The 14,506-nt window shown below is 37.2% G+C and overlaps 1 protein-coding gene across 7 annotated transcripts in view; it reads left to right on the top strand.

The window, feature by feature from the left end:
• LOC105841451 (protein furry) overlaps positions 1–14,506 on the top strand; it is a 169,076-nt gene that overhangs the window by 132,378 nt on the left and 22,192 nt on the right. For all 7 annotated transcript variants that reach the window (XM_062670942.1, XM_062670953.1, XM_062670935.1 and 4 more), the window contains 12 exons: positions 1,370–1,504; positions 1,977–2,168; positions 2,792–2,883; positions 7,336–7,456; positions 8,118–8,416; positions 8,778–8,944; positions 9,224–9,319; positions 10,242–10,433; positions 11,623–11,789; positions 12,242–12,497; positions 13,073–13,204; positions 14,141–14,244. In XM_062670942.1, the coding sequence (XP_062526926.1) occupies positions 1,370–1,504; positions 1,977–2,168; positions 2,792–2,883; positions 7,336–7,456; positions 8,118–8,416; positions 8,778–8,944; positions 9,224–9,319; positions 10,242–10,433; positions 11,623–11,789; positions 12,242–12,497; positions 13,073–13,204; positions 14,141–14,244 (1,953 nt within the window). The remainder of the gene's footprint in view (positions 1–1,369; positions 1,505–1,976; positions 2,169–2,791; positions 2,884–7,335; positions 7,457–8,117; positions 8,417–8,777; positions 8,945–9,223; positions 9,320–10,241; positions 10,434–11,622; positions 11,790–12,241; positions 12,498–13,072; positions 13,205–14,140; positions 14,245–14,506) is intronic.

Raw genomic sequence — 14,506 nt, 5'->3', positions numbered from 1 at the left:
ATCATTTAATTTTGTCTTTCATGACATTTTTTCGTACGCAACTAGTGTACCTATTCAATACAAAATGAATGTGTATAAAAAGTATAAAATCAATGCGAGATGAAATCGTAATGTTTTAACTTGTGTTTTTAATATTATTAAAGCGTAGTGGATGCGCACTTCATAGTATGAAGGTCAAGTTCAGGCATGGGTGAGATCGTCATGGGCTCACCCCTGTTTACCCCATCCGTCATCGGGCGCGACCTTGATGCGCCCTTCCTACATGAACCGATCCTGCAACGTGCTGCTACTACGCGCGTGTAAACATCGAATCGTTTCCGCAGTTTATCATAAAAAAATCTCTAAATGTATCAATGTCAGGTTAGGCCTGATGAGCAACCTATAAAAATGAGTAACATAAATTTAAATTTTATCAAAAGTTTTGCAGTAGAAGGATGATAACACAGAAATAATATCAGGATTCTTCTTCTTCAAGATCTTGATTTATATCTGTGGACTATATCATTGTCTTTCTGAATAACAAACGAACCTAATGTATTGGTTGGCATAGAAAGGAGTTGATGAACCGGTGATACCGAAAAGTTGGCATAGACAGGGGATAGAATGTACCGGGAAAATAAAACTGTCGAATTACTAAAGATATCTAGTGGAATCTTCCTAAGTCTAAATATTAAATTCAAACGAGCATAAACAAAAATAAACTGGTTATAAACAAATTTAGACTGTGAAAATAACTTACGGCGACCGTACAGTAAAAATTAAAATTCAATTAAATAAAAAAATCATACACGTGAAAACAATTTAGTGGAACAAACTTTCTCTCTATGGACTCTCAATTACTAACAAGTGCTTATCAAATTTCCCTAAATATTTCTATCTCTATCTAGATATCTCGCTATGAATACACGTTGACAACGCGGTCGTAAACGCTTCCGCTGCCTAAGTAATATAATGCTCTCATTGTGTACGATACAACACAGAGTTCCTAATAAGGGAGAGGGTCGAAAATATGGGTATACTATGTTTTGATGTTGTTTTAGCAGCCCTAATTAAATAGGGAGATCATAATCTTGTTTAGGTCTTATTTCGGTTCGAATGTGAAGCTTAAATTTACAAAGACTAAGTGAGTACCTTTAAAATTGGATTGGGCGGACGAAGGGTACGCAACATGCACCATGGACATTTTGTTTGTGTTGCAAAACAAAATTATGCTTCTAACGAATTTTTTATTGAAAGGTATAAGAAAATCGGTTATGGTTGCGATTGAAAAATATTATGATTTAAATGAGATCTTATCTGTCAAGTTGGTCTTCCTATCTACGTCAATAAAAAATAATACTAAATATACCCATACGGCTTCGTTTGACAGTTTTCGGACAATCACCCCAAAGAAATCGAAGAGCTGTGGTCGACGTTATGCGCCTGTTGGCCGAACAACCTAAAGGTCATCATCAGATATTTGATCATCGTCTCCGGAATGGCACCCAACGAACTTTTACCATATGTAAGTATCACTGTTTTAATCTATAACTAGCTACTGTTTGGCGGTTGATTGGTCACGGAGCTTGTCAGTCGCCGAACGCCCGCGACGCTCTAATGGATGTAAATTAATTGCGCACAACACAAAGCGGTAGTCAGGATCGGGCCCTTGCCAACCGTCATTTTCGATGCACGGGCTTATTAAATTTGGCCCTATTAGCGATGGCGGGAACCCTAGGACTCGGACGGGGGAGACTGATCATTTTACGCTTTAATACGATTGGGAAAGATTGTTTTGTTTGTTGTTACCCAACAGACAGCTACCTGGTGGACTTTGATGTTGAGTGCTCGAGTGTTTTTGTCCTCTAATAGCCCTTTTAATTTAGAAGTGCTCAAAGAGACAAAGGGGATACGATGCGTTGCAATATTTTTGACTAAACTGGCGAGTATGTTTTAACCGGAGCGCTAGGTAATAGTTATTTAATTTTACAATGCAGGCGAAACGCGTTGTCTTATATCTGGCCCGACCCCGGCCCGAGCGACTTCTTGATGAGATGATGACGGAACTGCAGACAGTCGAGACTTTGAACTGTCTCATCGAGCGCACGGAGACTCCGCCCTTCTACAGGCTCACATCCATGCGCAAGGCCACGTCGGGACACAGCGACGGACCCGGCACCGGCTCGCAGGTGACCGGGGGACCGGGGGGACCAGTAGAACACGCATCAAAATTGAAACAATTCCCTGCTCATTCATTCAAAAAATATACCTTTTCACGTATTTTCTATTGACATTTAAAATGAGAAAAGTACTCCAAAAATATTATTAATTGATAAAGCTCGTCAATAGCCCCTAAAAGAGAAAGAAAACGTTTGACAATGAACAGTGTGTTTAGTTTTTTAACGTTCTCGATAGCGTAAAAGTTAGCTCATATTTGTATGGAATGGGTTCGTTTGCCTACGTTTCCAACGGCGCTATTCCAACTGCATACAAAATTGGGTTAACTTTTACTCTATCGAGAACTTTAAAAAACTCGCACACAGAAGGGAAAATGTTACCTAGCTGTTTTGCCTTTAGTTATGTAAATACATATTTTCGATTGCTAAATATCACACTCACCCGATAATACTTTCTCACTTACACCCTAAGATCTAGACTCAAATAGTTTACTATTGTAGACGTTGCGGTGTCTACAGACAACTAAAGTCATCAGAAACTACTTTCAATTTCTATTGCGAATTTCGTTTCTAATTGTCGCATTCGTGGGTACAAAAGGGATCGCTATTCGCTAACGTCACGTGTTGTGTGTTAGGACGCAACCGGTCGGACAGGTGAACTGGCGCCAGTCGAGAAAGGAACCATCCACACGAAGAGGCATAGCGGTGAAGATCCCGCCAAAGCAAGGTTGGTTGTTCCCTATTTACTTTTTCATTGTCTAAATGAGTGACCTGTACCTGTTTTTTACCGAAGACCATGGCCATAACTATCTTGGGACATGAACTATCAAATAGAGAATGATGTAACGACTGCAGCCATGCATCGATACAATAATATTATTTGAATAAATAATAGTTTTAAAAAACTAAAAACACGCTTTATATAAAATTCAACTGACCTAAGAACTTATTTCAATAATATCTTAAAAAGCAAGCCACGCTTTTTTTTAAATAATATATTTTACACTTTTTTCAATTTAAATTTATTAAAATTGAATTTTCATTTTTTTTAATTAAATTTTCTATAAAAACGTATTTTTTAAACTATTAAGTACTTTAACATCAATTCCTGCCTTATCGACTATAGATACAAATTATTTAATTTTCAAAAATATTATTTTGCAAATTAAATAATGGAATAATCTTATCAAATTAGTGTATTGTCATCGGTCCTCGATAAATCTACAAAGTTTGAATGAAATCAGGGCGTTTAACGTGGGTCAAAATCGCGTCTAAAGGAGTCAGTTACAAACATACAAGTGAAGCTAATATAAAGCGTGTAATAAAAAATATTACATTAATAATGTGACATCTTCGGACGTTGATAAATTCGTAATAAAATCGTTGTATCAGGAAGGGTAGAATGTAACGATTAATGATTAGCTCTGTAGGTCTATAGCACGACGCGGGGTGAGCTGAGACCCCATGACGGTCATGCGGAAAGTATCAAGCTAATTTGGGCCCGTAGTCGATCACGTGCCAGCCAATATTGCATAAGTTACATTAAATCAATGTTATTGTTCTCTTTGAGATTTAAATACTTAATACGAATGAGATACTAATTCCTTTTTTTTGTTATATGATATAACACAGCTTTATAAGCTTTCCCACACAATTGCTATGTTTTTTTCAAATTCAAATTCAATTTTGTTTTCATATTCTATTTATTACAGTTGTCTTGTACGGTAGTTATTGGTGTTTCGCGACTGTGCGAGTTTTCGTATTTACACATAAAATGTTATTAATATAACAAGAGAACCGGAGTTGAACATGTCTGAGTAGTTCTAAAGCCACTCAAATAGGGGCTCCGATTTTACGGAATTAATTCGATTCGCTGCCGGAACTTATTCATTCTCGTCTCATTACATCGGCTTACACTCGAAACTGTTTCCGTCTTAGTCGGGCTGAGCTCTAAATACGAAATTGAAACCCATCCAATTATTTAAAAAATTTATAAACACTCAATTATTTTAAAGATAGATTCAGTCAAAAAAGTATCGAGAGTGGATGATTTGTTTATGTTTTCAAACTTTTTTTTTGTTTTGGTCAGATTGGCACAACTGTATTCCATTCTGGCGCGAAATTTGAGTTGCATGTGTTATATAGATTAAATACAGTGGTGTTTTTAGTTAGATCATATCTAGTGTGTATTGCGAATTTGATAATGAACAAAAACATCTGACAACGAATTTACTTAAAGTATCGCCAATGGAATTTCGTGTTCGGACTCGTAAAGTTACAGAGAAACAACGACAAGTAATTTGAAGACTGAGGAGTCACTAATATATCTATTACTGACTACGACTATTAGTGTATTAGTATATTACCGACGCTATATATGTACATATATTATCTATATATTAATACGTGAAGCAAAAACTTTGTATCCCTTTTTACGAAAATTGCGCGGACGGAGCAGAATGAAATTTCCCACACTATAGAGAATATAGAAAAGAAGCTCATAACGTTAATTTTTTTTAAAATAATGCATATAAAATATATTAAATCAATAAAAAAAACATTACACACACTACCATGTACTTGACAACACGCACGCGTGTGTGTGTCAAGTATAATAAATACAATATGTTTATTGTCAAACTTTTCTGATTGCTTATAATCTGTAGTTAAATTGAGAATAGATTAAATATTGTTTCTCCTTAAATAGTTTTGCCGTAATATGTGATTATAGATTTTGACAATAGGATTTTATTACTGTAGAAACTTATAATTTCAATTAGTTATAGTCAAATTTCGACTACCACTAGTATTAATAATAATTTCCATCTGTTTAGTGTCTTATATTAGTAAGCTTAGGAAAAAACGTCTATATGTGATGTCCAGGAAACACATAAGGCTGAGACGTCTCTTGTCACTATAACTTTTATAAAAAATCGTGTGACTGGCTTGACAAATAAGACAGACAAATTAAAGATAAACTGAAAAATAAATATATACTTGAAAACCTATATAACTTAAAAGAAGGTTCTATCACTATATTGGTAAAGGAATTTCTACAAATCCACCGTTGGTACTCTGTAGCAGCAGGAACTCACTCACTCGATTCCACTCAATAGCCCGTCCCACGTTTACTTGCTGATTTAGAAGTTCAACTCAGTGGGCTGTGTCTTTTGGGTTAATTTACTCGTCAAGCCCTTCGTCGCAAGTGACGGGTTCGGCGGGGACGATGACCGGTGCTTGAGGTACCTAAAAGCATCGTTAATGGATCGGGAGGATCATTAATGACGTGTTTAGAGCCCAATTATTGATAACTCACTGTCTAAACTATGCTACATGTTAATAAAAGATTTATTTTCGAAACCAATTACTGAAACAAATATGAGAATGAGACTTGAATAGCAGGACTGCAATAAGTACTGGTGCAATCTCGCACCTTCTTCATTAAACATTTATCCAAATACATATTTTTCCCTTGTAGACGTTTCAAGTGGACTTGTAAACGTGAAAGGTCGAAAATAGAATTACATAAGAGGACGCTATTTCAGCCCAAATTGTGTATTTCATCTCATTAATTATCGAGTTTTAGAGTGTACTTGAATGTTTATGGGATTATTCTCAGCTAAGTTGGAAATGCCTGGGCATTATCGAATTAATTTGCGTTGCTTAGCAGAGCTCCTTCGGAGGTATCGTATACCGGAGGCGGTCCCAAAATTTCTCTCTCATCAAAGAGCTAGGTTTCAAAACGTTATTTTTGCTTACAAAGAGAATTTTTCAATTTTACACTCTTTAAATGTCCTTTAACGTTCAAAATGTCTGTGGCTTCAAATGAAACCATGCAACGACGTCAATAGACTGCCGGAATAAAGTTTTATAGGTATATATTATTATACCGAAGGAGTTTCCGTGAAATTGGATTTCCTGAAATTTCTAAGAGCATTTTCCTGTACAAAATCGTTGTATAAACTTATATACCCGAATTTCACTAATAATAAAATGTTAAGTCTAATAGGAGCTACAAGCTATGTATTTTTTTTATTTACTTTATATTTCAGATATGTACCTGATATGTTTTAAACGCGGTATTTTCGCGCCATCTTAAACAATAATAGGATTTAACCTCCAACACATTGACACTAGCTAACTCTCTCATTTAGCATCCTTATACTAAAACTCTTTCCGCAGTTTATTATCTGTATTTAAATTTGATACTTTAAAAAAGAAAATGCCTACAGCTTCCGTTATACTCTCGTTATATTGAGCTTTCCAATAAACAAAGGCTGCCTACACGGCTCGGATTTTCCGAATAGTACATATTTGTCACGCGACGACGTGTGGAAACACGAACCCTTAATTGACGATCGAAATGTACAGTGACAAACGAACATCACTGTTTGACACGGCCGTGCTTGTTAATAATTGTACATCTATATATTAATACGTAAAGCAAAAACTTTGTATCCCTATTTGCGAAAATTGCGCGGACAGAGGAGTATTAAATTTCCTTATACTTATAGAGAATATGGAAGGAGATGTTCACGACCCTCAGACATGAGGAATGCGACTCAGGGAGGAGGAAAGAGTATATAGAGAAGGAATGCAGAATGCAAATATTTCTTTAAAGTTATTCATAAAAATATACTATAAACATTACACACACTACCATGCATTTGACACACACACGCATTTATGGTACTTTTTCATTTATTGTTAGTCTGTGGTCAAATTGAGAATAGATTAATATTTTTTGCCTTTAATGTTATTTGTCTATATTGTAACCTTGGCAAAATCTGTGATTATAGAACTTTAATTAATATAGAAATGATGATTATATAAATGTGACAATAGAACCATACTAATGATATGTTCAAACTCATAATTCAAGTAATTATGGGCGACCCCTAGTATATTAAATACGTAGTATAGTAATCAACTGATATTCATATTGTGCATTTTAAGATGAAGATGTAGTGCAGAGCAGTAAATGAAAGGTCAGACTCATTTAAAGGTCGCGTTAAATTCGATAAACATATACATATCTATAATACAAAGTGTTTAACAAACCTAAAAATATTTTAATAAGTGATGTACTGAAAACCTCACTCGAATTGGTTCAGCAACCTTGTGGACTAATGCTTACATACAGACTGAAATCATAAATGAATATTGTGTGTATTAATAGTGGAGCTAAGGCACCGGACACGCCCAACCCGAGACAGGACAAGCGGTCGTCAAACCCGCCGTGCTCAACGCCGCCCGCCCTGGAAGACGTTCCGCCGCCCTCTGATGGTGACGCCACCCCAGTACGTATCCCACTGTACTGATGATGACCCATTGCCTTTTTTTTTATTGCTTAGATGGGTGGATGAGCTCACAGCCCACCTGGTGTTAACGTAAATGCGCCACCCACCTTGAGATATAAGTTCTAAGGTCTCAGTATAGTTACAACGGCTGACCTTCAAACCGAAACGCATTACTGCTTCACGGCAGAAATAGGTAGGGTGGTGGTACCCACCCGCGCGGACTCACAAAAGGTCCTACCACCAGTAAAATAATTGTGTCTTTAGAAAATAAAATATTGCATTTATAGGCAGACGAGCATACGACCCACCTGATGGTAGTACAGTAGTACATATATTATCTTTTTTTTTTATTGCCGTTGTAGGCAGACGAGCATACGGCCCACTTGATGTTAAGTAATCACCGTCGCTCATGGACGTCAGCAATGCCAGGGGCAGAGCCAAGCCGTTGCCTACCAAATTTTCACTATATTTTCAGCAATATACATCATTTTTTAAGTCTGACCAGATCCAGTAGATTTTACGTGCTGTCCGAATGAATAAATAAAAGAAATTTATATTTTTTGTACAGTGATTTGGGAATGTTTTTACTCAAACAATGATGTCTGTAATTTCTTTAACAGTACCATACCATTGTTCATTATTAAATTACTACATTCACCAGACTGGCTTCGGTCCGGATTTAAGCGCTACGCCCCTTCAGGGCAGCGCTCCTTCGACGCCCCAGGAGGCGCGCGTGGACGTGCCCCAGCCGCGACCCCTCCCGATGCCGGAGTACGGCGGCTTCTTTGCTCTCCTCACCGAGTACTTGCCGGACAGCAACCAACCGATCTCCGGCTTCCACCGGTGCAACGTGGCGGTCATGCTGCTCTGTGACGTCGTCCTCGACGGAGTCGAGATAGACTGGTCTATTCATGTTCCGCTGATGCTACACATAGTGTTCCTCGGGATGGACCACACAAGGTAACATGTTTTTTCCAACATTTGTTTACTATTTTCTTTAAAAAAACCGAGAAATATCTAAAATTTGAATACCCCTTTTTAATTATTATTTCGAAAAAGAGAAAATGTATTTTTATAAAATTTAAAATAAATTACATTGGGTTTTTCTAACGAATTGGTTATGTTTGTTGAATTTTAATCACACACATCGTCACACGTAGTTGATTTTTATACGCAGAGCCAACAAACAAACTAGCCGTGTAACAGTGTGTGTGCTGTTTAAACTACACTAGTCATAGAAGTAATATATCAACGGACGGAACATTCGCAGCCCTAAACAACGTTTTCCTCTGCAGGGCTTACGTGCGCGATCTTGTTGCAGGTGGATAGTTCACCAGCATTGCCGGCAGCTGCTACTGAACCTGCTGGTGGCGGTGGCCGCCCACCACGACCACCTGACGGTAGCGAAGACGCTGCTGGCGAGCCGGTCCGCTCAGCTGGGGCTCGGTACTCCGCCTACGCTGCCCATTGTTCAACACAACTTCACCGGTATGTACTTTGCCTAACATATTCATCATTATCATTATTTTCCTGCCCTTTTCCCGGTCACGTGGGGTCAGCGCAACACGTTTTCTCCTTCCATACAGTAGATTGGAGGAATAGGAACAAATCTGGGATCTCACAATACTTTTGTTGAGTTTCCAATAGTTGTTGTACAAGAGTTTGTTGACTTTCCATAAAGAATCGATCGAAGATATTTAGGAAAGTACACCTTGTTCGTATAATTTTGGCTAAAGTAATATTGACATATTGTTGAAATTGTTTCAGAGCCTGATGCGTCGTTTGATAAGCAGCCCCAATGCGCGCACTCGCCGAGGTCGCACGTCCGGTCCCTCAGCTCAGACCCTCAAACCACACCCGAAGGTAACATTCGTACTTAAACACTACCTACATTAATATATGTATGTAACATTGGTAAGAACGAAACGTATGGAAAGAGCGTGAAATGGAGCGTTAAGATCAGAGTGAGAGAAAACGGTAAAGAAAGAGAAAAGAGAATGACAGAGAAAAAGAAGACGGCGAAGATGATTGAATGAGTAAGGCGTAAAAAAGGTGTCAGATCATTTTTAATTATTATAATACCGAATATTTGAGAAAAGAACAATAAAAGTGCGAAAAAGGAATAGTATTTTTTATGTGCCACTATCGCAACACCACATGTCAGTAATTAATCAGTTGTACGAACAAGAAGGCTCATTAACATTTTGACATTTTGCATTTTTAGAAGTGTGTTTAAACTACTTTTAAAAAATTTGTGAATAAATTATAAAAAAAGATGTTTGGTGTCGTGGAACACCGGATAGGAACGAAGTTCCTTAAAGTTCTATTCGAGGTATAAAGAAAATAATTATTCGGATATACATTTTTATTATGATTTTTATTGATAAAAATAAAAAAAACTACTTTACAAAGTTATCAACTTTATTTAATTCACAATAATTTATAAAAAATATATAATAATAATATACAAAGAAACAGCTATTTATATGAATAATAATAATAACCGTCATCACGTAGAACTACACATTAGACAGTGTATAGCCTAAGCCTAGTATCATACTAAGACTATAGATAAATAATAAAAATCTTACGTTACGGATGTTTTTTCTTGATTAGGGTACCCCTCCGCATCGTCCCATAAGGAACTTCGTTCCAAAAAAACATTTGGAACACATTCTTTTAGCATTTTCAAAGCTATTAATCGTAATTTTAATTTAGTAATTATAATATAATGTTCTCGTCTCGTTCGTACCTTACCTTAACGTAAGCTTTAATTCGCGAGCAGGTGAAACCGATAACTTCCCGTCTCTCCCGGTGATCATAACCGGCGAGGCGGACGCGGACCCGATCCCGGAACACCCCGAGCCGGAGCCGGCCGAGATGCCGATCGCTGACGTCATCAAGTCATTGGTGCACTTCTTGGCGAATCGACCCACCCACATGCCGCTCTGGCAGTATGAGGACATTACCGCTAAAGGTGAAATTATATCTATATATTAATACGTTAAGCAAACATTTTGTACTCCATTTTACGAAAACTGCGCGGACGGAGGAGTCTGAAATTTCTGACACTTTTATAGAATATATAGGAGTGCAGAATGTTAGTATTTTTTTTAATTATGCATAAAAAATACATTAAATCAATAAAGACACACACACACGCATGCATACTATTTGTTTATTGTCAAACTTTTCTTATTGCTTAAAATCTGTGGTCGAATTGAGAATAGATTAATTAATAGAAAAGAAAAGGACTTTTTGGCGGGAACGCGAGGAGTGAAGTTGTGTGATTTGTTTTATTTTGTCTATTAAGTGTTTCTTCAGGTTTAAATGTGTAACAACGGTGATTTATTAACAGTTTAATATCTGTGAGAGTGCACAAATGTGGAAAAATGAAACAAAGCCGCTGGACGTAACTTCTCGGGATCCTCCAAATAGTCCACTGAAAAAAATCTCAGTAAATGATCACCATTTTACTGAGATTATATTTCGTATCATATCATCTCATCTTATTTAATTTAATTTCATCCCTGTTGATTAATGTGTCAAATTAATCATCTTCATTTCATTGCACTCCATATTATTATTTTTCATAACAATAAGAATATAAATTAAAATGAGATTTAAAAAAGATTAATTAATATTGTTTGTCTCTATTAATATTTGTTTATAGTGTAGTTTTGGCGAAATTTGTGATTATAAAAGTATAATAGTATTTAAAAATAGAATCATAATAGTGTACAAACTTATAATTTCAATTAATTATAGTCGAAATTCGACTACCAGGGGACCATTAAGTTTACGTTAAAATGGCAATAATATTATAAAGAAACGATATCTCCACAACCTGCCTACAAAGAATATTGCGATATTTTGGTCATGTTGCACGCAGGAATACCAGTAATTTGGGACGCCTTGTGGTGACCAGTAAAATAGAGGGAAAAAGGCCTAGGGCTAGAGGTCCCAAACGATGGTCGGTCCAAATAGCGGAGGAACTGAGGGTACCTGTCAGCGACGCACTCCACCAAGTTACAAAACGGGATCGACGGAGACAGCTAGTTGACGGAATCGGACGGAGTCACGATCCTCAGCAGTGAGGGACCGATCGAAGAGAGAGAGAGAAAGTATCGATAAAAATAAATTGTTTTTTGTTTTCGTTGGCACAGTATGGACACTCCGGAGCTGTCAACAGATGCAGACCCTGGTGGGGCACGTGCTGCGAGTGTTCCGCGAGTCCCTGCCGCACGCGCTGGTGTCGGAGCGCTGGGCGCAGACCGCCCTGCAGCTCGGCCTGTCCTGTCCGTCGCGACACTACGCAGGACGATCCCTGCAGGTACCTACCTACTCAACTATACAACAATAATAACGATTACACTGTATTGTAATTTAATTGTATTTCTTTTAAATGTAATTTCTGATTTAATGTGTACCAGCGGATCCGACAGACGTTGTCCTGTGTACATAAAATGAATGAAATGGATGAATGAATATATATACAAAAAATCATTCGATTCGGTCCAGCTGTTTAGTACACACATGCAATAGAATTATATATTTAAAGCTTATAATTTAATTTAAATTATCTAATATAATTTAAAACATATTACCCGATGAACTACATAATAACTTTATTACAAAGATATCAACGCTATGATACATTCTTCTTGATGAATTATGTTAAGAATTGATCGTATTCTGATATAGTCGTTGATGTCGAATAATATTTCTTAAATCATCTTATGTCATATAATTTTGAACAATGTTGACGATGAATTATCTCAACAGGTGTTCCGGTTCATCGGTGTAGCGATGACGGGCCGAATGGTCTCCGACATTCTCTCTCGTCTGGTGGAGACTGTTGCCGAGCAGGGAGAAGATATGCAGGGCTACGTCACGGAACTCCTTCTCACTCTGGAGGCGGCTGTTGATTCGCTCGAGTCAAACTTTAGGCCCCTGGACTACATGAGAGATATATTCAAATCGACGCCAAATTTGAATAATAAGGAGGGACAGCAACCTAACGGCGCTACGTACCCTGCAGGTCAGTTTATAGACGTAACATTTTACGGGAATATGAATGAAAAACATCAAATTAAATTGATTCAATGAAATGACGTAGCAATAGGAATTTTAAAGTCGGGAACATGACTAAGTGAAAACGCGTACATTGTAATATCGAGGGGTGTGAAAGGCTATTTGGTTTAAGCGACATTTCGCTTAGTAAGCGACATTTATCTTTGTATTCGCATCAACAGTTCGATGTTTTTAATTGAACTTGACATAATTGAAATAGCTGAAGAAGCTTTTTTTTTTATGATTTTTTTTCCAAACTTCAAACTTTAAATGGCTCTCCTGTAAAGTTGCAAAAATTGCGTTTATACTAAATAGTCTTTCACACATCGATATTATCTAACCTGTTGTAACCATGGTAAAATAATATCAATGAAACAATTGATAGATTTACAAATATTCACTAGGAATTTAGGATTCATTAGGAATATTTGTGTTATTGTTTTCAATAATATCTATTGTTTTCCTTTTAAATATCTTTTTCATAATGAAACACTCGAAAGTGTGAATCTTAGATTGAGAGTGAATAAGCGTGTATTTTCGTAGTGATACCAGGCAAGCGTTCTCCCGGCGTGTGCGTGGGGTGCGTGAACAATCACACGAGGAGCACGAGCTACTCCGTGTCCTACTGCATCAGGAAGAGCAACGTGCAGGCTTCCGGATCTGACAAGCAGCACGGTAACATTATTTTGCCCAGTTACGCTTGTATGCAGTGAGAAATTCAAGTATTTTCCCAGAATTTCTCTTTGCAGAAGATGATGTGCAAAATAAATCGATTTAAATGGCGTTTTTTTTTTCAATGAAGATTTTTTTATTGCTTAGTATGGGTGGACGAGCTCACAGCTCACCTGATGTTAAGTGGTTACTGGAGCCCATAGACATCTACAACGCAAATGCGCCACCCACCTTGAGACATAAGTTCTAAGGTCTCAGGTATAGTTACAACGGTTGCCACCCTTCAAACCGAAACGCATTACTGCTTCACGGCAAAAATAGGCAGGGCGGTGGTACCTACCCGTGCGGACTCTCAAGAGGTCCTACCACCAGTAAAAACCAGATTCCCGTCATTGACTCACATCGACAATTAATTGCTTCATAAAATCACTTTATTGTACACTAGCGGCCCGCTCCGACTCCGCTCGGGTCTTTAACAATAACTTCAACGATATTTGACGTTGTTTTATTTCTTTTTTAATAAAAGAACAATTATTGCGGCATAACTACAATAGTTAGATATATGCTGTCGCGAAACTTTTTCTAAATAATAATGTGTTCTACAAAGTCGTAGTAAATTATTTTATTCTATCATCAATAGTTTTTGCAGGGGACGCAATGTAAAGAATATTTTAGGTAATTTTTTTACACCTTGGATTACATTATTGGAGTTTTAATAAGGATCCCTAGTTTTTTTCAAAAAAGATTATAGCCTACGTCACTCGGTAATAGTGTAGCTTCCAAACAGTGAAAGATTTTTTCAAATCGGTTCTGTAGCAACAGTTCTGTTCTGAAACAAACAAACAAACAAATCTTTTCTCTTTATAATATTATATCACTTTATTGTACAAGAAATGTTGGTGTATGGATAATTATTCCTGTAACGATGTTTGTCGTCAGAACGCGGCCGCGTGTGTCCTGAGGCCGGTAAAGGCGCCTGCTCCAACCTGTGCCGGTCGAGATCAGCGCAGTCACTGAAGCTGCTCGGCGACACCGCCACGCAGGTCTGTTAAATGGATTACACTATTCATTGTCATCATAAATCGGTCTCATACATTATTACAAAGAAAAATTAAAAAAAAAACACGTGTGGCACTCGGGGACTGCCGCGGTAAAGCATAGCATGCATAGCATTTTGTATCAACTTATGCAATTATAATTAGACAATAATAATTTAATATTGAAACAATAATAAAATAAGACCACGCTATATTTATAAACATTAACAAAAGCAAAACATTAACTGTCCCCTTCACACGCATAAGC

This window comes from Bombyx mori, chromosome 1 (genome assembly GCF_030269925.1).
Source record: "Bombyx mori chromosome 1, ASM3026992v2".
NCBI classification, from domain to species: domain Eukaryota; kingdom Metazoa; phylum Arthropoda; class Insecta; order Lepidoptera; family Bombycidae; genus Bombyx; species Bombyx mori.
This window is presented reverse-complemented; position numbering and strand designations above follow the sequence as displayed.